The sequence below is a fragment of the Fringilla coelebs genome, assembly GCF_963513975.1.
Source record: "Fringilla coelebs genome assembly, chromosome: 22".
Taxonomy (NCBI): Eukaryota; Metazoa; Chordata; class Aves; order Passeriformes; family Fringillidae; genus Fringilla; species Fringilla coelebs.
The window spans coordinates 7,732,671-7,755,016 of record NC_140048.1 but is presented as its reverse complement, the minus strand read 5'-3'; the positions used below and the strand labels follow the sequence as shown (position 1 = coordinate 7,755,016).

At 42.9% G+C, this 22,346-nt stretch overlaps 1 protein-coding gene across 1 annotated transcript in view; it reads left to right on the top strand.

Annotated features, from left to right (window-relative positions):
• Window positions 1–232: 232 nt before the first annotated feature.
• PLCH2 (phospholipase C eta 2) overlaps window positions 233–22,346 on the top strand; it is a gene marked incomplete at both ends in the record, with an annotated part of 34,395 nt that continues 12,281 nt past the window's right edge. The window contains 19 exon segments of the mRNA XM_084220397.1: window positions 233–353; window positions 5,553–5,699; window positions 6,547–6,794; window positions 6,796–6,801; window positions 7,287–7,406; window positions 8,411–8,581; window positions 10,375–10,468; window positions 13,794–13,997; window positions 15,046–15,166; window positions 16,397–16,568; window positions 16,827–16,934; window positions 18,108–18,266; window positions 19,003–19,095; window positions 19,551–19,651; window positions 19,970–20,067; window positions 20,385–20,567; window positions 21,328–21,435; window positions 21,609–21,733; window positions 22,132–22,216. Of these exon segments, the coding sequence (XP_084076523.1) occupies window positions 233–353; window positions 5,553–5,699; window positions 6,547–6,794; window positions 6,796–6,801; window positions 7,287–7,406; window positions 8,411–8,581; window positions 10,375–10,468; window positions 13,794–13,997; window positions 15,046–15,166; window positions 16,397–16,568; window positions 16,827–16,934; window positions 18,108–18,266; window positions 19,003–19,095; window positions 19,551–19,651; window positions 19,970–20,067; window positions 20,385–20,567; window positions 21,328–21,435; window positions 21,609–21,733; window positions 22,132–22,216 (2,464 nt within the window).

The window sequence follows — 22,346 nt, the reverse complement described above, 5'->3', positions numbered from 1 at the left end:
TCAAAAGGATTTTATTGGGATTTTAATGCTCTAAATCTGGATTGTGAAAGAGGCTTAATTTAGCTAAGAAACTTTTCTGAAACAACCTGAAAAATACCACTGGATTTTGGAAATCAATGTCTATTTTCTATTTTTCTGATAATATTTTTATTCTGCCACATGGAGAATGTGCACTACAGAATTTTTGATACCTCCTAAGGCCATCAGTGCTTGTTTCCAGTCCAGCTCAGATATGGATATCTCAAAATCTCCCTTGCTTCAAAATAAGTTCTCAGTGGCTCGTCTGGCTGAAGACTTTTTCTGGGTTGGTGGCAGCATCGTCGCCTCTCCGAGATGGAAAATTGGCCACTTTGGTAAGATGCTGAACCCCTGCACTCAGTGAAATGGTGACACCTTTAAATCTTTCATGTTGAAATCTTAGTTAGCAGCACCTTTGTGTAGCAGCAGCGTGGGGAGCAGAAAAGAAAGAGGGAGGAGGCAGCCCCGGTCTGATGTTAGTGCAGTTCTTTTTGTCTTCAGCAAGCCCCCATTTGTAATTTCATGATTGATTTATGTTCTTCAGGACAAGCTAGAGCAAAGTTGGACATTTTGACACTTGCTGACCCTTTTAAACATTCTGTTGCATAGATTCTGTCTCATTCTCCTCACCCACAGCATGACAGTTTTGTTATCTGCCAGTACTGTACACCTCTTAGCTCTCTCATTTTATTTGTAGTTCAGAGTTTTTAAAATGAGCATTTGGAAGTATCTCTGCTGTCTTGATCCACACCAGGCCACTGGACTGTTTAGAGGCAGATTTCTGAATACAGACACACAAAACTCTCAAGCTTCACTGGCTCTGTGAGGAGGATCCCCTTTGGGTGCTCACAGCAGCCTTTCGTTTAAATAGCTAATAAACCCAGCAAACCTAATTAGAGATGGCCAGAGAAAACAGCTGTTCTAGCAAAAACACTTTAATAACATCTTCTTGGGCCTCTTCTGCATGGCCAGTGAGGAAATCTGCAGCCTGACCAGAACCACCCCTTCCCCTGGAGCACTTTTCTGTCTTATTTGTCTGTCAGCTTCATCGATCAAAAAAAATTTTTAGCAAGAAATTTGGACACATAGATAGCTCAGCAAGTACTGGGAATTTTTGCAGAGGAGAAACACCATCCTACTCTGCTTCTGCATTTCCCTGGATGCAAGTGGCTGATGGAGGGATGGAGAGCTGACAGCCTGACCTCAAATCAAGCCCCTTATTTCCACAGGATTAAGAACATCTCTTCTCCCATTAACACCTCATTTATTAAGGGTGGTGTGCTTTAGGAATGGGTTCAATCTTCCATCATCTCTTGCACACAGTAAACACTGTCCCAACCATTGCTGGCAGAATTATAGAGAAATGTTCTTTTCCAAAGACACTTTCCAATTTGTTTTGGCCAATGAGCAGAACAGCAGAAGTCCTGGACTTCAGTGAAGCTTGAGCCACTGAGAGCCAACAAGGGGGACAAAGCTGTGCTGGGAATAGGATGGTTGGTTTAAAAGGTGACAGGGATCTGTTCATTAGGCTGGAGGGATGCAAAATGAAACAAATAAAGATTAATTAGTTTGGATGTGATCTGGTTTTTAACTGGATCCAATGGAGTGATGGAACCTGGTGTAACTGGGCCAGGAGCACCACAGCCAGTTCTTAGGCAGGAATGGCAAAATATCTTCTGGGCTGTTCAGCTGGACAGAATTCCCAACACACTCTGCTGGACATATTATGTATTTGGATATGTTACACATATTATATCATTATATTGATTTTTAAAAAGATTATATGCCTCCTGTCGAGAAAGAAAGTGATATTCCTGGCAGGAATAGTTGGAGCCAGCTCTTTGGTTTACATATTGATGAGCCACTTATAGCTGTGAAACCATTTCCAGTGAGACTTGAAAAAAATGGGGCAGTCATTATGTCTTCAATGGATTGGCAGTGCTGAATGTGTGACAAGTGTGGGAGTCCTCTGTGTGTGTGGGGGAAAGCTGTTTTGGTTTGGTGATATTTTAAGGGGATATTTTCTTGCCCTTCTGGTGCACGTGTACTGGGGGGTTTCTCTGGGCTCACAAACATCTCCTAGAGAGAAATAAGCTGCTGGAATCTGTCCTGCTCTCCTGATGTTGTTGGGGAGGGTGGTTGATGTGAGGCACACAATGAGGATTCATCCCTCCAGGATCTGTTCCTGGGGCAGAGCTCAGCAGAGGAGTTTGATGCTCCCTGCTCTGTCCCTAAGCCTGCCTGGGGCAAAGGTGTGTGACACAACCTGGGGCTGCCTTGAGCAGGGATGGGAATCTTTTGACAAAGCTGGTCCATGTACAAAAATACTCAATGACTCAATCTCCTGACTTCTTTTCATCCCCACATGCTAAAATACTCCCACTCCTTCACATATTTATATCAAACTCAGAGACTCCTAAAAGACAATAATGCCACTGAACCATAAATAATTAATTTGCAGACACTAGAACATCTTGCTCACAATAGGAATTATATCAGCCTCCTTTTCCCCCCTTGTTTCAGGACAAATTGCAGGGTTTATGCTTTGTGTAGTTTTGCTATTTATTGTTACTTTAACACTTTGTATAGTAAATATAAATGTTATTAAGAAGCATGAGAAATCACTGTGAGTCTTTTTGCTGCATCAGTCCCATGTGGAGCTGGGTGTTCCACGTTTCTATTCCCTGCTCTGCTCTGCTCTGACAGTGCTCTGTGCTGCAGTATACAGAGATCCATCTTCTCTCCACAATTTTTTTGTTCAAATGCAAATTGAGGCAACTCATTAGATCAGAAGAGAGCTGAACATAAGCTGAATTCTGAAAAAAAAAAAAGAACTAATGAAGTGAAAAACAGAAAAGCTGTAATTCAGCCTTAATTGAAGATAGTTAAGAGCCATCTCTTCAAAAACCTGATTCATTGCAAGACTGTGGGATTTTTATCTGAAGTATAAGAATGAATCCTTAAAGAAGGAATGTGAACAATGGCAAGGAGAAGCAGTTCTACTTCTCAGCAGTGTGCCCTTTTCACTTACATGCTGTGAAAGACCTCAGGGAAAAAACCATATCATTTTCTGTTTGATATAAGCACCACTAGGATTTCTTTTTTCATTTTTGTTTCTTTCTCCCAGTCTCTGTAGTGCTCTAAACTTTCAGTCCCAGAAGGGAGGGGGTGTGTGTGAGTGCCACACACAGGGACAGCTGTGGAGTTGTCCCTGCTCCATCTCCTTGCCTGGTGCCCCCAGCAAACCCCTCTGCATCCCCTTTGGGCTTTTCCTTCCCCCTGCAATGCCAGGATCCACAAAAGCTGCTCTCACACAGGAAGGGAGGGATTTTTTGTGCCCTCCTTTCCCTGTGTCACCAGCCCCAAAAGATGGCAACACTGAAATATTGGGGCAGGGCATGGAGCACCCAAGCTCAGCCCAGATGAGCTGGAACTGCAACTGTGAGGTGCTCAGGGGGGCTTTGGGGGAGAAATCCTGCAACAAAATAAACAGCAGCATGGAAAAAGCAATCCAAGGATGCTTATTAAAATTTTAACAGCAGGGAACATGTTCCTGCTTCATGCAAAAGCAAAGTAGATGGGTGTTGCAGAAAGTGTGGTTTTATTTTGGTACTTCTTCATTATGTTCTACTTAGGAACAGGTATGAGCTTTGATACTTTTCCCATTTCCACTCTTCTGATTTCTTCCAATAAGGTTATTTACTGCTATAAGTCCCAAAGAGGAAGTGGGAAATTGAATGTGATTTTGAAGTGTGTGTGATTAGTTTTCAGAGAAATTCTTTTATTAGCTATTTAGATCGAATTTTTTTCCAAAAACCCTGTGAGCCTTGTGAAATGAAAATAAGTTCAAGCTTCGCATAATTATTATTTTAGTAAATCTGAGAACTATTTCTCTTCTTCTGAATCAAAATGAAAGCAGATACTGAAAAGATTGAGTGTCTGGGAGAGGGCTGGGCTGAGTTTGGATCTGATGGTGCAGTGGATGATTCTGGCACAGCTCTTGCCTTTATGGTGATACCTGCTGAATATTGATTTCTCTAAAGGTATCTGTGCCTGAAGACAAGAGTCCAGCTTTAAGAAGTAAAATGTTACACAAGGGATTATCTTGCTCTCAATTCCACAACTTCTCTCCATGAATATTTTATTAACATGGACAATGAACTCTACAGAATTGTGCCTTCAAATTAAAATTTTCTTGTACCATCGAGGTCTGCTTTCAAATGAATCTATTTTGCTGAACCTTTTCCAGAGTGAATTAATTGACTTTATCTGAACATGAGCTCTAAAGCACAGGGACATCAAAGCCTTTTCCCATTTCTTTTTACTTACCTTGCTTTTGCTTTTGCTTTTGCCTGAGAGGTGGACTTGAATCACTCCAAAGAGCTGTGTTGGTGTTGATGCATTTTGGAACATATGGAATCAGTGTTTTCACTTGGACACTGTTTCATCTTTAATCTTGATGGCAGAAGATTGATAAAAGAAAGCTGACCTCAGAATCTCCTTGCATTTATTTCTGAATTAGAATGTGTATTGCATGTATTCATTTTCATTCTTCAATCCAGAATCTCAGTAGTAATTTTCACTTCTCATCTCTAGGGCTGAAAAAAAAAAAAAAAAAAGAATGTTGAACACAGTAATAGTTTTAATTTTACTTAAACAGCTCAGGCAGAAAGTCAGAGGAAAATCAGGTCACAGGCTCTGCTCTGTCATCAGGGGAAATAAATGGGAGACTTGGCAGAAAATGTGAGTCTGCATTTATTCCTGGGACAGAGCCAGCCACTCACAGTTGGATTGAAGTTGTTGAGCTTAGTCCTTGCAGCAGCTGGATTTCAGAAAGCCCCAACCTGGCTCCCAGAGGCTTCCAGTGCCAGAGCCCTGGTTTGGCAGCAGCTCCCCAGGAAAGGGCAGGATCCCTGCAGAGGCAGAGCAGACCTTGGAGGGAGCTTCTCCCAACACTCATGGTTTTTAAGGCTGCACTCTCTGGGATTCTGCCAAACCCACAGGAATGGATCAGCTCCTGAGGCCCAGAGGCAAAGTACAACACAGGTGAGAGGCTTCCTGCTAGGAAAATGTGGGTTTTGGGGATTTGGGAGATGAGAAGTTTGTCAGGGTCTTGCTAAGCAAGTCTATAGGATCAGTGACTTAATCCATAGAAGCAATGGGACCTTGCTGGCCAAGGATTCCAGTTTCCAGGTGAAATTTCACCCTGCACAAGGTTTACACGTTGTAGGAGCTCAGATTTGAGATGGTCTTGAGAAAGGCACATACCTTGTGCTGGTCCCAACATAGGATCATTTCTTATAAATTAATATGGGAATGAAAACTTCCACATTTACAGGTAAGTCCACAATCACCAAGAATCTTTCTGACCTTTTGATCTTAACACCTGACCTCTTACACCAGGCACTACAGGAACCCTTCTCCTTTGACTTGAACCGCTCGTTTGGCAGCTGCTTGATGTGCTTTCACCCTGAAAAGGCAATTCCAAAGGGAGCAAGGTCTGGCTCACTGCTCTCTCTTTATTCCCCTCTCAGTGGAAAGATGTATGAGCTCCATGCAGGCAGGCACCCAGATGATCAAACTCCGAGGTGGCTCCAAGGGGCTGGTCCGCTTCTACTTCTTGGATGACCACAGGTCCTGCATCCGCTGGAGACCCTCCCGGAAGAATGAGAAAGCCAAAAGTGAGTGTCAGCCACAGAACCTCCCCTCTGACCCCCTGGGGCCTTGTTCTCTTGTAAACATAGGAGAATGAAGGGTCTGGCTCAATGAGAGGTGTTGTGTAGCAGCGTGGGGTTTAGATGGTGGATGGTGTTACCAGTTTCCCAATAAGCATCTCCTGTGTAAAAGCTTATTGGGGAATAGGTAACACCATCCACTGTCTTGGGTAAGAATTCAGGGAAAGCTATGAAATCCACACAGCACACTCACCACAGCTAGCTCAGCAAAGAGAGGCAGAAGGGCCTTTTGTATGATAAATTCCAGTGAAGGTTTACTCCAGTGGGCTGAAGGGAAATCAGGGGACAAAAGACAGAAGCATGTGCTGTGCACAGATTTAAGTAAGGGGTTAGTGGCCAATGACCTGAGGGAACAGGGGTTGTGCAAAGGGCAGCAACCTTAGGGGCAAAGAGGGATGAATAATTGGGGTGGGCAGGGTCAACTGGCCAATGGGGGAAGCAATCTACATTAGGTTGGCAGTAGGGCTGCAGAGCACCATGGGCTGAGTCCTCTCTTTCAGCCTAGGTGGGGAAAACCCTACCTCCTTCCAAGGCAAGGCCCTGGGGGTTTCCCTGAAGGGTTGAAAGGATTCCACAGTGTTGTACTTGACTTTAAAGGGCAGTAAATGATTTAATGATGGGTAATTTATGAAGCTGAAGCTGCTGCAGTTGGCTGTGCAGGTTGCAGGGATGTAGGGTGCTGTAAATGACTCGGAGGCAACCCCTGTGTGAACTGGGGCGCTGCAGGGTGAGGTCGGGGCTCTCCCTCTCTGGGATGCTCACAGTCATTACTGAGCTGCACCTGTCCCTGCAGTTTCCATCGACTCCATCCAGGAGGTGTGCGAGGGGAAGCAGTCGGAGATCTTCCAGCGCTACGCCGACGGCAGCTTCGACCCCAACTGCTGCTTCAGCATCTACCACGGGGACCACATGGAGTCCCTGGACCTGGTGTCCTCCAGTGCTGAGGAAGCTCGGACCTGGATCACAGGGCTGAAGTACCTGATGGCAGGCATCAGTGACGAGGACAGCCTCTCCAAACGCCAAAGGACCAGAGACCAATATCCTTCCTGTGCCGCCTGCGAGCTTTCCTGAGAGAAGCTCAGGATCCCTTGCAGAATTTGCTTTGGTGCAAGTAAGCACTAGGCTCAGAGCTTCAGAGCAGTTCCCACTGTACTCCCTGTTTCCAGAGTTCCTGAAGAGGATTGTTCTGGAGATGGAGATGAGTGACTGCAGTGGACTGAAAACCACGTTCTTCAGTCTCACTCCCAGTGTAAAACCAACCATTTAATTTGGTGATGTAACACTGAGATTCACTCAGAAGTTTTTCTTCTGTGTTGTCAAATAGGCACAGAGCACATGTGGCATGTTGAGCACAGCAAGTCTAGGAGCTGTTACTGAACTGACATGAGGAGAGTTAGATATTAGCTTGACCTTTCATTCCCAGTCTCATTTGCAGGGTTTCCTAATGTGAGAAAAAATCACATATCCATGATGTTCAGTAATATCCTTCAATATTCCGTGCTGTTCCTTAACTCCTGTTCAATGTGGTTGAAGCAGACATTTGATGAGGCAGATAAAAATGGGGATGGTAGTCTGAGTATTAGTGAAGTGCTCCAGCTCATGCACAAACTGAATGTGAACCTACCCCGACAGAAAGTCAAGCAAATGTTTAAGGTAAGAATTATTTTTTTCCTGAAAAAGCAAGGATTTAACACGAAATCCAGTAGGAGAGATAGCAAATACTTTGGCAGCTGGTTTGTTTCCACTCTACTGAGAGATACTACACAGTCCATTTGGTAAATTGGAAAGAGCTCCAGAAACACGTCACAGATAAATTGTTATGCACAGAAAAAGGCAACACACCAGGTACCTTCTGGTGTTACATAACATGAAAACACACAGTTCCAAGCTTGCTCTTTTGCTATATCTTCTTTATCAGAAACCTAGTCATGTTTCCTCCTCCAATTATGTTCTCTCTAACAAATATTATCAAATAAAGTACCCAATATCCTCTGGTAGCTGGTACTAATAAAATACACAGCATGCAAACTTCTGTATCTGTCAGATTTTTGCACTGCTGGGAGCTGTTTGTTTGACATTGTGCTCTGCTGACCTTGGCCCAATTTAGTGAGGAACAATGGAGTTGTGCAGCTTTTGTTTCACAAAGTCCCTGCAGGGACCAGCAAGCCTTTATGTGAAATCCCTGATGATTTTTTCTTTACTTGCAAAAATTAGTATTCTTCCAGATATTAGTTTATGGCCATGGATTTAACAGATATCCTCTCAAATCCTGGATATAAAATTAATTTCAAGACGACTTGGGCTCCAATGATCTTCTGAAGATGTGAGTGAGTAATTCTGCCAGACACACACATATTGTTGGAGGGGAACTTGCCTTTACTTAATTGCCATAGACAGAAGAAATCCTTCAGCAGGGTTCCCTGTGGAACAATTAAAACCTTCAGTGTTGTTTTTGGCATGGATGTGTCCCTGGGAGAGGTTCAGAGCTGTGCAGGGGATCCCTGTGACGAGGCTGATAGATCAGTCAGCTCTGGCAGCCACCTCACACAGCTTCAACCTGCACTTAATTCCAGCGCTTCACTCTCATGCAGGGGTTTGTTTATTTAAAATTGGTGCAGGCAGCTGGGTTGTGACTGTCTGGTTGCTGTGTGCTGCAGGAGGCTGACACAGATGACAACCAGGGCACGCTGGACTTTGAGGAGTTCTGTGCCTTCTACAAGATGATGTCGACGCGGCGCGATCTCTACCTGCTGATGCTCACCTACAGCAACCACAAGGACTACCTGGACACAGATGACCTGAAACGCTTCTTGGAGACTGAGCAGAAGGTAAGCCCAAGCCAGGAGCAGGATTCCAGCTGCAGGCCTTCCTGGAATAAATTCCCTTTTAAAAGGGGAGGGGACTTTGATGCTGTGCATGTGAAACACTGACAGATGTCTCTTCATTTTCATCTAGGACTATTCCTTGAATCTTCTTGCTCTCACTACCTTTTTACCCTGTAGGCTCTTTTGGTGAGGCCCTAAATATAATCTCTAAAATTGCTTTCTTTTTTCATGTGTTCCCCTTGACCAATCCCATCAGCATCTGTCTGTTCCCAGTATTCAGTGCCTTGGAGCAAAGCTGGTGTTCCTGGCTCTGCTTGTGACCTAGTGCACAGCCCATGATGAAACTCTGAATTCCTTTGTCACACTACCTCAGTGTGTAAACTGGAAGATTATCTTTCAAAGAGCCATTGAGAGGATGATTAATATATGGGAGAGTTTTTGAAACACAGAAACACATTGTAGTACCTAAGGGATTTTCTCAGTGTGATTTAAGTCCAGTGCTGCAGGAACAAGTCCTTTGACTTTTCTTTGCCCTTTTCCTCTCATGGTCTCCTCTGAAGCTTCATGCCTGTAAGTCATAAATGTCCATGATTTTCAGTCATTGTCCACGAAAGGAATGAATAAAAATCTACCTCTCAGTTATCTTCTTAGATAAGTGGGGTGTGTTTCCATTTCACTGGTCAATTGATCCTCCAAATGGTGAGGGGAAAATGAACACTCACCACAGGACAGAAATCAACTCAGCTAATTACTGACATGGCCAAATCCTACCTGGGGGAATTCTCTCCCTTGGCCACCCTTTCTCATACAACATGGACAGGGAAAATATCTTTACTCCATTCCAGGAAAACCTGCTGTTCCAGAGCTTCATCTTTTGAACCCAGTATCATCGATGTTCAAATCCAGAGTTAGAGGTTTTTGTCCTCTTCTTTTACTTTTATTTGTTAGGTTTTAAATTACCCTCAGAAAAGGCATTGATCTTGTAGCAGATGTGCTGGTGGTTTCATTTTCCCCCAGGCAAAGATGCTGTGTTGCCAAATTGATGGTCACTTTATTGCACTCTGATGACAAGGGCTGCGTTTTCATGTACAGCATCTGATAGAAAGGATTTGCTGGACCACTCAGGACAGAAATGTTAAATAATATCTGGATAATAGAGAATACATCAACAGTTAATAGCAGGAGTATTAATTGTGTTAAAATTGAGTTACTAAAACACTGCATTAGGTAAAAAAAGTTACAGCTCAGCCTTAATGACCCTGGACAACATTTACAGACAAATATTTCCCTTTGTACACTTTTCTTTTTCGTTGAGAATGCAGAGCAACCTTGAAGTTAGCAGATTTCCTGAGAACATTATGTCCTGTTTCTCTGTTTCCCTGCTACTAACAGATTTTTCTGTCTGCTGCATAAAGATGAGCCATTTCCTTGTTTTATTTTAAAGTAAAAAACCCCTTTGATAATGCAAACTAATCCTCTAATCCTACAAGAGAAGAAATCCCATTGGTTTGTGGCAAAGCTCGTTCTGTTTGGATGCTCTGTGGTGCCTAACAACAGATCTGACCTACAAAGCAGAACTCTGTCATCAGGCAGCTGCCAATAGCACAGAAACTTTTCACAGAGAGCTCCACTTCTGATCTGACCTGACACTGATTGACAGGAGTGAGAATCCCTCTGGGGAACTGGAAATCCTCAGTCCCACCATGGATAATCTGCCCAGTTGTTGGACTGGAGATGGAGAGAGCTCAGAGAAGCTGTGATTAATAGTTAACACTGCATTTCTGCTGCTTTTCCAGATGACAAATGTGACTAAAGAACATTGCCTGGAAATCATCAGCAAGTTTGAGCCATGCCCAGAGAACAAGAAGGAGGGAGCCCTGGGAATTGATGGTAAGCTGGGCTGGTGCAGCTTTTGTGGGGAAAAGGGAACTGGCTCAATGCTCAGGAGAATATTGCTGCTGCTTGCAGAATATATAGATGTAGAATTTTGTCATGTTGTATAAAGTATGTTTCCAGTCTTTTTGCTTTTTTTAAAAAAAAATCTACCATTTACTGAGGAACCTAAAAAATCAGATCTCTTTGGAGGAGTTTTGAAAGGTACATATCAGGATGAAGAGCAGTCATTGAAAGTCAGCTGGAACTGGAGGTGTCTCTATTTGTGCTTTTGGAAAATACAGTTGAATTTAGTTGCATCATTCCTGCAGGTATTTTTGGAAATCATTTAAGTCTTAATATAAGAGGAGTGATGTGATCCAGAGTAAATGTCTGAGTGGGATGATAGATGAAATTGGTCCTGCCTTCCTGACCTTTGCTGCTGAAGCCTTCTCTCTAAATATATCAATGCTGTACCACCAGGCTGGTAGCTGTTATTTTGGGGGCTGACTGTAAGTCCTTTCCCCTAAATAGTAAATCTTCAGCCAAATTTATTGACCCCCAAGAAGGGAATACATTCCTGAGGAATTAGTTTCTGTGCAAAAGTTCTTGGACGTTTAGAAAATCAGTCTTGTCCATTTCTGTGGGTGTGTTGTCATCCTGAAAAGTGGCAGAACAGAAGTTGTTTGGTTTCCTGCAGGAAGAAGTGGGTAGTTTCTGGTACAGTGTGTAAGGTGGTTGCTTAGGATAGGTCAAGGTCTGTTCTACTTCCAGACTAAATTTTCAATTTATTTTAAAGCTTATGCTAATGCCAGTGAGGGAGCAGATGACATTCTTTTCATTTTCTGGTCTTTACAGAGAGTTGCAGTCACATAAATAATGAATAAGCAAGTTCATTATCTTGCCTTCTTCGTACCTAAAAAAGTAAAGAGTAGGCTTTTCAAAGTGTTGTAACTTTCCATAGAGAAAAACAATAACAACAACAACAACAGAATCTATACAATTGCTTTGCCTCAGAATGGGTGATAAAACATTAGAGAATTTATGGGTTAGGATAAGGGAGAGTCCAGCATGGTGACATTCTGCTGGTGTCTGCTCCTGATCAGGGGGAAGCAGAAGGTGAGGTCCTTTGGAGACAACTGGAAAAACCTTTTGACCTTAACCCCCTCCAGGAACTTGCTGCAAGTGCAGCAGAATAGAACAGACCTAATCTAGAGCTTAATTAATGCAGGACATTTCTGGCAACACCCAGACAGAGGTGACTGAGGAGCTGACAGGGGCACACTGCTGGGCTGGTGCTGACAAAGGAGGAAGAGCTGCTTAAAAATCCTAAACCTGTGTCTGCATGTACATCATGCATAAACATGTGTGCACACACACACACAGGAGGTATTGCTCTCTTGTTTTTGTGTGGAGTTGAGACTGGAGATGTATCCTGTCTCCCAGAAAACAAGTCCAGTGCTGCCCTGGGGACTGAAGTGCAGCAGCCATGGAGCTGAAGCTGCCTGATTATTCCTCAGGTTGGTACAGCCCAGACAGGAGCATCCTGCCCACACCTGGCTGCACCTCAGCAGTAGTGAGATAACAGAACAGTGCACTTTGTCCTTTCCTCTTCATTCATGTGCCTGTCCTCAGCTGTGCTGGCTTTTGCCATGGAGCACCTTGGACTGGCCTGTGACCATGGGCTCCAAAGAAAGCCTTTGTCTGCTGATCAAAGTGCCAGTGCACCTTCCCTGAGTGTGACCACTGCAGTCATGTGGGGCTCACTGCTACCAGCACCTTCCTTCTTTCCTCTTTCTTCCTTGTAGGACTGATAAATCCAATTACTGTGAACTCATTACAGCCATCATGCCATCATATTTTATCAAGAGCTTAAAGCAAACAATGGTGCTGTTGCAGCAGCTGCCCTCCCAGTGCTGGGTGGAATTAATCTTGCAGTAGCTGATTGGTTTGCAGGAAGAGCTGATTACCTGCCACCAGTGCTTGGCTGTGTGTTTGCTGACACACTCTGTGCTTTATCCATTTGCCACAGTGGCTGCTCTGCCTTGGTTCATCTTTTGTTTTCTCCCTGCCTCAATCACTGATGTGCTCATTGATCATGCTGTGTGCTCCAAGAGGCTTCAATATTCAGCTGGGCTGAGCTGAATTCCCTGGCACTGTGTCCCAGTGTGTTGTTCAAAACATTTTGGCTGCTGTTTGTGTTTATCAGCTCTTTTCCTTTAATAAAACTTTCATCAACACCAAATGTGTAGCCTAGAAGGACCATCATAAAGGTGACATTTTCTCTTGTCACAGTCAAAGTGTGTTAAGACCTCTGGAAGTCTGGCAGGATTTTTACAGGGGCACTGATTCATTTATAGAATGAGTGAAATGTCAGGAGAATTGGAAGTCTTGAAGCAGAAACCTCCTGACCAAAGGCATCATCACTGTCAGGGTGTGAATGGGAGTCTGAGTCTTTCCTTGGTGGTGAAAGAAAAACCTTTGGGGGAGATTTGAAGTGGAAGTTTCGGTGTTTTGTGTCAGTCTGACTTGTGAAAGTGACTGTGATATGTGCACAAATGTCTGCTGGAGGTCTGAGAGCAGCAATTTCACACAAAGATTAAATCATAACTTGCTAAAACTTTGCTTCTGAACAAGAGAAGTGATTGCAATACACAGAGGGCCCAGGTGATGCTGTCTGCAGGACTTACAAGCATCCCACTGCTCTAGAAAATAAATTCTTCTGGTAGCATCACTGAAAGCCCCACAGATAATTGATATTTCAGTGTCAAGTCTGGAATGAACTTTAGTCTCTGAAGTGACATGAGTGCAGCACTGCAGAGCTCCCCACTCCACAGGTTTGTGCTGTCATATCCAAATTAGAGAGCGTAGCCTGTACAAGCCAATGTGTACTGTCATTACTTTGGTGTTTTTTTTGGAAAATACTGAAAGAGAAGAGTATCTCCTGTTGGGCCATCAAAAACTGTCTCCTCACAGCCCAATACTGTCGTTCTTACAAGATTTGACTGAGGAGCAGCTCCAGGATATGACTGCAGATCTCTGGAGACTTTTATATGCCATGTGACCCAATGTCCTAGCAGAATCTTTTGACACAAGTTATAAGTAATTTGGATTAAATAGACATATTTTTCTCAGGAAAGGCAGAGCAGGAAAATGTACAAAGCAATGAGAAAAGCAATAATTGCACTTGGTCATGGTGGCACTTTGGGTGTCGTGGTGATATTGCTTTATCTTAAATGTGCTGGTGAATATAGGGATGCATTTTAGGCTGGTTTTAGGAAGCAAAAAGGACAAAACTGTGAAACATTAATGAAACATTATTTAAAGTGTCGTTTGTTGACAGGTTTCACCAATTACATGCGGAGTCCATCAGGGGACATCTTCAACCCAGAACATTACCAAGTGAACCAGGACATGAGCTACCCTCTGAGTCACTATTTCATTACCTCTTCACACAACACCTACCTCATGGGAGATCAGCTGATGTCCCAGTCCAGGGTGGACATGTATGCATGGGTGCTACAGTCTGGCTGTCGCTGTGTGGAAGGTAAAGAGCAAAAAGGAGCTGCCAGTGGGCTCTGGGGTCTTGTTTCTCCTCTCTGAAGAAAGTTTTGTGACTTCTGCAGAAGGCATGGTAGCTGGGGAGAGGAAAAAGCCTGGGAAAATGGTGTTTTCCTTTCATAAAGAACAACAAAATAATGTGATAGAATGGACAAATTTTCTTGGGCATGATAATGGGACAGACATTTGAGGAGTGGTGTTGTTGGTAGTGAGGAAAAAATCCTGTAAAACTCCTGTTGTAGAGAGGATGCTGTGTTGGGCAGAGTGCACTGGTGCTTGTCCTGCATAGCCAAGTGTGTGACAATCAGACTGGCAGATATTGCAGGGTTCCTCCACACCTGAGAGGAAAGTGGGTATTTCTGCTTAGGGAAATATTCTGTGAAATGGTGACAGTCTCTGCAGTGTCCAGGAGACCTTTTTGTGCAATCCCTTCTTGTGCTGCCTTTCTGAGACATTGCCTCTTTCATAATCATCTTTAATGTTCTGACCATCAAAGTGTTTGCACAGTTTTTCAGAAGGCAAATATGGTTTGTTTAAGTTAGATTGTGGATGTGCCATTGGGTGCTTCAGAGGAGTAAAACATTCCATGGAAATATGATAATAGACCAGCATAAAATCAGGCAAAATCCAGGCTGGGCTAGGGATGGGCAGGTCTTGGCTGCTGTGGTGTGAGCAGCCTGGCTGAGAGTCTCTGCTTTCCTTTTCAGGTTCAGCAGGAGCACAATGAAAGAAATGCTCTGCTCTGTCACTTCTCTCCTGTCATAAAGTCCTCAGCACTTTTTAAAAGAGTTTCTTTGCTTGTGGCTTTCTCAGCAATGGGAACAGTCACCTGGTCCCAGCACGAGGCCAAGTTCAGGAAGTTCCTTCCCAGGAAGGATGTTCAGCACAGAGAGGAGGGAGTGCAGGGTGGGAATGAACCTGTGCCCTGCTTTGGGGACACAGCTGGCTGAAGGGAATTTCAGGGTTTTATTGTCCCCCCCAGAGGGTGGCCCAGGTGTTCCTGCTCTGATGGTGTCACTGTTTCTGTCCCACAGTTGACTGCTGGGACGGGCCGGACGGGGAACCGATTGTCCACCATGGATACACCTTGACTTCCAAAATCCTCTTCAAAGATGTGATTGAAACTATCAACAAATATGCCTTCATCAAGAATGAGTATGTATCCAGCCTGCCAACCTTTGAGTCTCAGGGCAGTGAATGGGAGTGTTCCCTTGGCATCCTTGTACCTCCCTGACCTGTTCCAGAATTCCAGATGGAATTTGGAATTGTTTTCTGGAGGGAATCCTTCAAATCCTTCAGAAAGAAATACCAAGGCAAAGCTGAGTAGGGACATTCTGCACAGAGGTGTGGAGCTGGCTTTATTGAGCTTGGACACACCTGAGGAACAACAGGTTTTGCCAGTGAATGTTTTCAGTGAAGGGCTGGAAGTTGAGCCACTTTGTCTCTCTGGATGTGCACTCTGGTGCTGTCAAGGTTACACCTGGGTGCTCCAGGGATAGGAAACAAGTCAGGGAATAAAGAATCCAAAGAGAGAGTAGCCTGATTGTGGACAAAGCAGAGTGTTCATAGGAAAGAAGTTATTTTCCCTACAGGGTACATTGCTCAGAAAATCAGTATTATTCATGAGAAGTTTCATATACCTTGGCAGTTACTATCCTCCTCCACACAGTCAAAATTTGTGTGCCAACCTTTGGTTTTTTAAAATAGAAATTACTTTATCACGGTAAAAATTTTCCAGTAGCTCCCCCAAAGCAGCCCATCTGCCTTTACAAATAGAGCTAAACTTGCATTAAATTTTCAGACCAGGTAAACTTCTTGTGAGCCTGATACTTTTTGCAGTTTGCCTGAAGTCATGGTAAATAAATCAAAGGCAGTGCTTCTGAAATGGTTCAGCTTTTAAACCTTTGCAAAAAGGGTAACTGGGACCACATCATCAACAAACAGGAAAGTTTGGTCCTGGTGTGGCACAAATCCTGATGAGGAGCTAATGAAGGCCAGATGTCAGGATAGAAATAATTGATTTGTAATGAATGAATCCCTGATAGTTTGATCCTGAAAAACTCCTTTATAAACTGGTTGTTGTGCTGATTTTAAAAAAGCATCATCTCTAAAGAGAAATCCATCTTCAGTGTGGTTTTACTGGCACTGAGCACACTGGAGGAGATGTTCCACAAGTCTTCTCTTCAACCAGGCATTGTTGTTCCTTGGCCTTGGCCTGGATAATCAACAGTGAATGAGAACAGGAAAACTAAAACTAGAAACAACACTTGCTGTCTTTGCAGAAGAGGCTTTGTCTGCAGGTTTATCTGTATAACCCTGCTCTGTTCTTAGTGGGAAGAGCCTTCATGGTGTAAAAGCCAAGTTTGCAGCTGATGCTTTCTGCAGGTACCCTGTGATCCTGTCAATTGAGAACCACTGCAGCATCGTGCAGCAGAAGAAGATGGCTCAGTATCTTACAGAAATCCTGGGAGACAAACTGGATCTGTCCTCTGTGCACAGCGATGACTCCACAAAGCTCCCCTCACCAGCAAGTCTTAAAGGGAAGATCTTGGTTAAGGTAAACTCCTGCTTCATGTGCCCTTTCCCTCCTCTTGGTGGTGGTGATGATTTCTGCCTGGTTATCTCTGTACCTTAACTTAAATCACTTCACAAAAAGCAGAACTTAGGAAACTGCTACTTAAGGTTCATAAAAAATATCTTCTCAGTCAGTAAGAACCTGGAAAGAACATGCTTTGAATAATTTTGGGGTTTTTTTAGAATATGTCATAGCAAGAGCTGCATGCTCCCCTGCCTCTGTAATAAATTTATCTTCTAGGGCAAGAAACTTCCAGCCAACATCAGTGATGATGCAGAGGAAGGAGAAGTTTCTGATGAGGACAGTGCTGATGAGATTGATGATGACTGTAAACTAATGAATGGAGATGTAAGTGAAGTGAATGTAAATGTCTGTCAAGGCTTCCCACCCCAGTGAGAGGAAACCTTGTAGGAGATCTCTGGATTTTGGGTGTGGTCTGATCTTTGGGATTCATCACAAATGGTTCAGGTCCTAAACCTTCATGGGGGCAGAGTCACAAAAGTGCACAGGAAGCAGCACCTGCTCTAGGGGTTGTGTTTCAGGTTTAGAATGTTCAAGGGTAATATCTCATGATTCTTCAGTGCATCATAGTGTACTTCCCCTAAAATGCAAAAAAAGAAAAGAAAAGATTCTATTTGCATCAAATTGTGACATTTTTACAGAGCATCCCTTTGCTTTGCTGAATGCTGGGCTTGATTGATTTTTGCTGTAAGAAAAAATCTCTGCTGGCTTCAATCCGAAAATCCCATATTTCTTCATCCTTTTTTAAAAGTTCTATTTTTTTGTCACTTAAATCTTTTGGCAAATTCCACTGCACCTTGCAGAAACAATACAAAACACAGCAAAACCATTTAATGACATAAACCAGATTGCCTTGGAGGCAGTTTGTATTCTCAGTCCTCTCTCCCTCAGGCTATTTCCTCGTTTTGTATTACAGATCTGATCCTTTTCATCTAAAAGAGAAATTTCTTTGTGAATAAGACTACCAAAGGAGAAAAATAATTTCTTTGCTTTTTGGAAGTTATTACATGTCAGCATATCACTTTTCAGTATTTTACAGCCCCATCTTTGTTATTCACAGTTCACTTTGCTGAGATTTACTGATGCTTTGAATCTGAGGTTTCCTACACCTGGTTTGCTTTCCAAAATGAAATTTTGAAGAGTTCAGAAAATCAGAGTTTGTTTCTTGACGAATGTAACTGGGAATTCTTGGGGCCTACAGAGAGAACACAATCTGTCACCCCTTAAAAGACCTGAGTGAAAAAGAAAACTCTTGATTTTTATTTTTAGTTTTATTTCCCCACTTCCCCACATGGGCCATGGTGCACACAGAGCAGGGAACAGGAATTCTCTGGCATTTTGCCTTTGATCTGCTGAAAAGAGGATTCTAAAGCATCTCCCATCCATTCCACCCTATAGATCTTGCACCTACTGCAGCTGCAGAGTCAGCCTGGACATGGCATGGGACTCACAAGATGCTTTTTTCATCCCTTGTTTAATGATTTAATCTTTTGTTTGTAGGCATCTGCTAACAGGAAAAGAGTGGAGAATATAGCAAAGAAAAAACTTGACTCACTGATAAAAGAATCCAAAATCCGTGACTGTGAAGATCCAAACAATTTCACAGTTTCCACTCTACCATCCTCAGGAAAGGCTGGCCTGAAGTCTGATAGCAAGAAGGTGAATTTGTGTTTAATTGTACTTGTGTTTCATCAGTTTACTAAATATATCTTATATTGACTTCAGCTTCGTAGCTGAATTCATGCAGTTAATGATGATGCCAGGTGAACATCACTGTCAGATACACAAACTATTTATCTTGCTCACACAGCAATTGGAGCATGAAATGTACTCTGAAATGACTTTTCAACAGAAAGAATTTGATTTTCCATTATAAAAAACGCTTTTGAATGTTGAGCTCTTTTTGTTCCTCAGTTCTCTATGTTCTATGCATTTTCAGTACATTTTAATTGTATATTAACTCTAATTTATAAAATGTACTCAGCCCACAGACTACACTTCATGAAGTTGAAGCATTTTCATTTTAGACTTTGTAATAAGCCACAAAAACTTTGGGAAGATTGTTCCATGCAAATGAAAAGCAGTGGGGATCTGCCAACAATAAGCAGGTGCAATAACCAGGGATTAAAACTAAACTAGGGATGAGAACTAAAAATCAGCTTCCCAAAACATTCTGTGGGGTGAGTTTTGGTGTATTTTAAAGCCAATGCTTGACACGATGCAACAGAGAGTTCTTGTGAGAGCCACAAGGCCAAGGCTTGACAAACCCTTTAGCAGAGATGTTACCCAGAATAGTCAGTGCTAAAATCCCCTCCTGTTTGTGCTGATATCCAGAGGCTGTCTGAGCACTCTGTCTGAGCCCCTCTGTTCGTTCTTCTCTCTTTGGTTGCTTCAGAGTAAACTTGAGGAGGATGCAGAATCCGGGGAAGATTTCAGTGCCAGCAAAAGGCACAGCAGGTCACTCATGGGCAGCTTCTCCAAACGCAAGGTGAGCCCCTGCCAAGGTGAGATCTGCACCAGAGCTTGGATTCTTGGAGGGATTTTTATTTTTGCATGCAGTGGAATTTCATAACTGCAACATCTGCAGCACCTTGCTCTGAGGCACTGAACAGACAGGCTGGGGAGCTGCTTATCATCGTGCATAACAACACAGATTCAATCTACAGGGAGGTCTGAGGGTGCCCAAGATCTTACTGAGAACCACAAAAATTAATTTACACCTTTTATCTGCGGATTTGGGCTTCCTTTATAACAAGGCTCAGACCTTGGGCTGAGTTTTCCCCATGTGCAGATTTTGCTGCAGAGCTGAGTGTTACGAAAGCTGTCATTTCCCATTTTCTCTAAGTAACACACTCATTGGCATAACAAAGCAGAATTGTAGCCAGCTGCTCAAACTTTGATCACACACTTATGATATTGTGGTTTTATTTCCTTCTGGCACAGAAAAAAGGAAGCAAATTGAAAAAGGCATCAAGTCTGGAAGAGGGTGAAGATGATTCAGATTCTCAAGGGAATTTAGCCAGGAGCTCTGTACATTACAGCAGGTTTGTTAAATGAGTGGACAACTTTGTTGCTAAAGTATGCCTGCATAAATGCACCCACTGAATAGGTTTGCTTGTGGTCTGGATGCCAGTTTGTTGGTGGCTGCAGAGGGGAGATGCAATGTCTGCCACAAAATCTCCAGAATGATCTCTTGGTGCTGTTGACATTAATTAGCCAAGCACAGCGGACCTTTTATGCATTTTGAGCTCTTACTGTCTCATACATTTCTTTACCCTGATTTATTTTTAAACATGAAAGATAACATTTACCCCTTAATTGCTGGGAAGTTAATTTGTTTTGTTAATTTGTGACCTTACTAGGGTAAGCCGACAGAAGAAGACAATGAAGCTGTCCAGGGCCCTGTCTGACCTGGTGAAATACACAAAGTCTGTTGGCATCCATGATGTTGAAACTGAAAGTAAGTTGAACTAAAAGTTTGGTGAAAATAATTGCTACACAAAGAAATGCAAAGGTTTATGTTCTTACATATATTTTCATTAAAAGACTTCTTCATGAGGAATCAGGTCATCATCATATTCAGCTTCACTTTCCCAACCATAACTGCTCCAAAAGCAGAGTGTCTGCTGTAATTTAAGGAAAACAGAGTTCCCTCTGAGTGGCATGCACTGAAATGATGCTTGATAGCTAAAAAGGAACTAATGCTATGTACTTTTGAAAGCTTTATCTAGATAATAAATAAATGAATAAGGAGATTACCTCTAATCTCCTCTGCAGTCTCTTCCAGCTGGCAGGTTTCATCTTTCAGTGAAACCAAAGCCCACCAGATCCTGCAGCAGAAGCCAGCCCAGTACCTGCGCTTCAACCAGCACCAGCTGTCCCGCATCTACCCCTCCTCCTACAGGGTGGACTCCAGCAACTACAACCCCCAGCCCTTCTGGAATGCTGGCTGCCAACTTGGTGAGCTGAAAGGAAACTCCTTTGGGTTTTTTTTTTTGTTTTATTTAGGGAGGGATGTTGTGGGAAATGGATTTGTAGAGAATTCTGTCCATGGAATAGGACAGACGTTGTTGAGAGAGAAATGGAACCAGAAACAAGTTCCAAAGGATGGCCTTGCAAATCAGACTGGATGCTTTAGAGAAATAGAACTGTGAAAGATGCATTGTAGTGAGATTTACAAGGGGTAATTTTAGATGATTTGCTTTAAAACATTTACAACATAATGTAACAGACGCTGATAGGCCAGGAAATGCTTATAATGTAATTAGGAAATAGTTGGCTTCTGATTGTGATGGAGTGAATTATAACATCTGTACTGTCTCACCCTTCACATGAGACTAAAAACAGAGTAAAAGTTTTTGAAACACCTCTCAGCTGCCCCATCTCTGGGTCAAAAAAGAGCTTAATTCCACAGGATGTATGAATAGGAGCACTGGAATCACCCCTTGGGACACTCTGAGTCCTCTGCTTTTCCAGCTTTGCTGACCATGGAGTCCTCCTTGTTACTGTCCCTGGATTGATTACCTTGAACATGTGTCTTACATGCAAGGAATTGTCTGGTAAATGGAAATAAGATGCAAGAGGGCTTCAGAGTTAGCTCTTCTGAAGAGCTTCTCTCCCTGAAGCTGTAATATAGGAGAATAATTTTCCATAAGATACCTGATTTTTTTTGCATCTAAGAAATCAAATTTAAATATGATTTCTTTTTTTTTTTTAATAGTTGCACTAAACTACCAGTCAGAGGGGAGAATGCTGCAACTGAACCGGGCCAAATTCAGTGCCAATGGGAACTGTGGCTATGTCCTCAAACCAAACTGCATGTGTCAAGGTGAGGAACACCAGCAAAACCAGTGGAACACTGACTGCAGGACAGGATTGAGTGTGAGGATTGGTACAGGTTGTTTAAAGACACATTTCTGATGCCAGAAGCAAAAGAGCCAGAAGGTGTCTGTAATTAAAGTCACATTGCACTTTCACATTAGGGGATTTTCATTCTTCCAGGTGTCTTTAACCCAAATTCTGAAGATCCACTGCCTGGTCAATTGAAGAAACAGCTGGTTCTGAGAATTATCAGTGGTCAGCAGCTCCCCAAACCACGGGATTCCATGCTGGGGGACAGAGGAGAGGTATGGGACAGCTGTGATTGTTGTTTTGTGGTGCAGAAGGTTTATTTCCTTATTGGCTGGGCTAAGGATGAGGAGTTCACATCCTGCAGTTACTTGTCAGGAGATACAGACCATGAATAAATTAAAATTAGGTCATGAACATTGTACATCTTCGGGTGGTTTTCTTCACTTTTAAGCATCACAGCAGTGCTTTGATGGTTTTCCTCAGCTGCCAACACAGTGCTTCCAGGAGAAGCAAAAAAAAAGGCAGAGAGACCTTATCAATTTAATAATCCACTCCATAAGGCTCAAAACCAATAACTACCCAGACATTCATGTCCATGTTGTAAAAGCCATTTGCTTGGGCTTCATCTTTGTCACTCCTTCTTTTCAATATTTGTTGCTTTTTTGTTTTTCAGATCATAGACCCATTTGTTGAAGTAGAAGTTATAGGTTTACCTGTTGATTGCTTCAAAGAACAAACCAGAGTAGTTGATGATAATGGTAAGTTTGTCTGAGATTTGGGTTTTTTATGGTTGAAACATCCTCTTTCAGGCAGGTTTTTTCATAAAAATAAGAGTAGATAAGATTCGGTGCCTATTACAACAAAGCACTGAAAATTGGATTTCAGCAT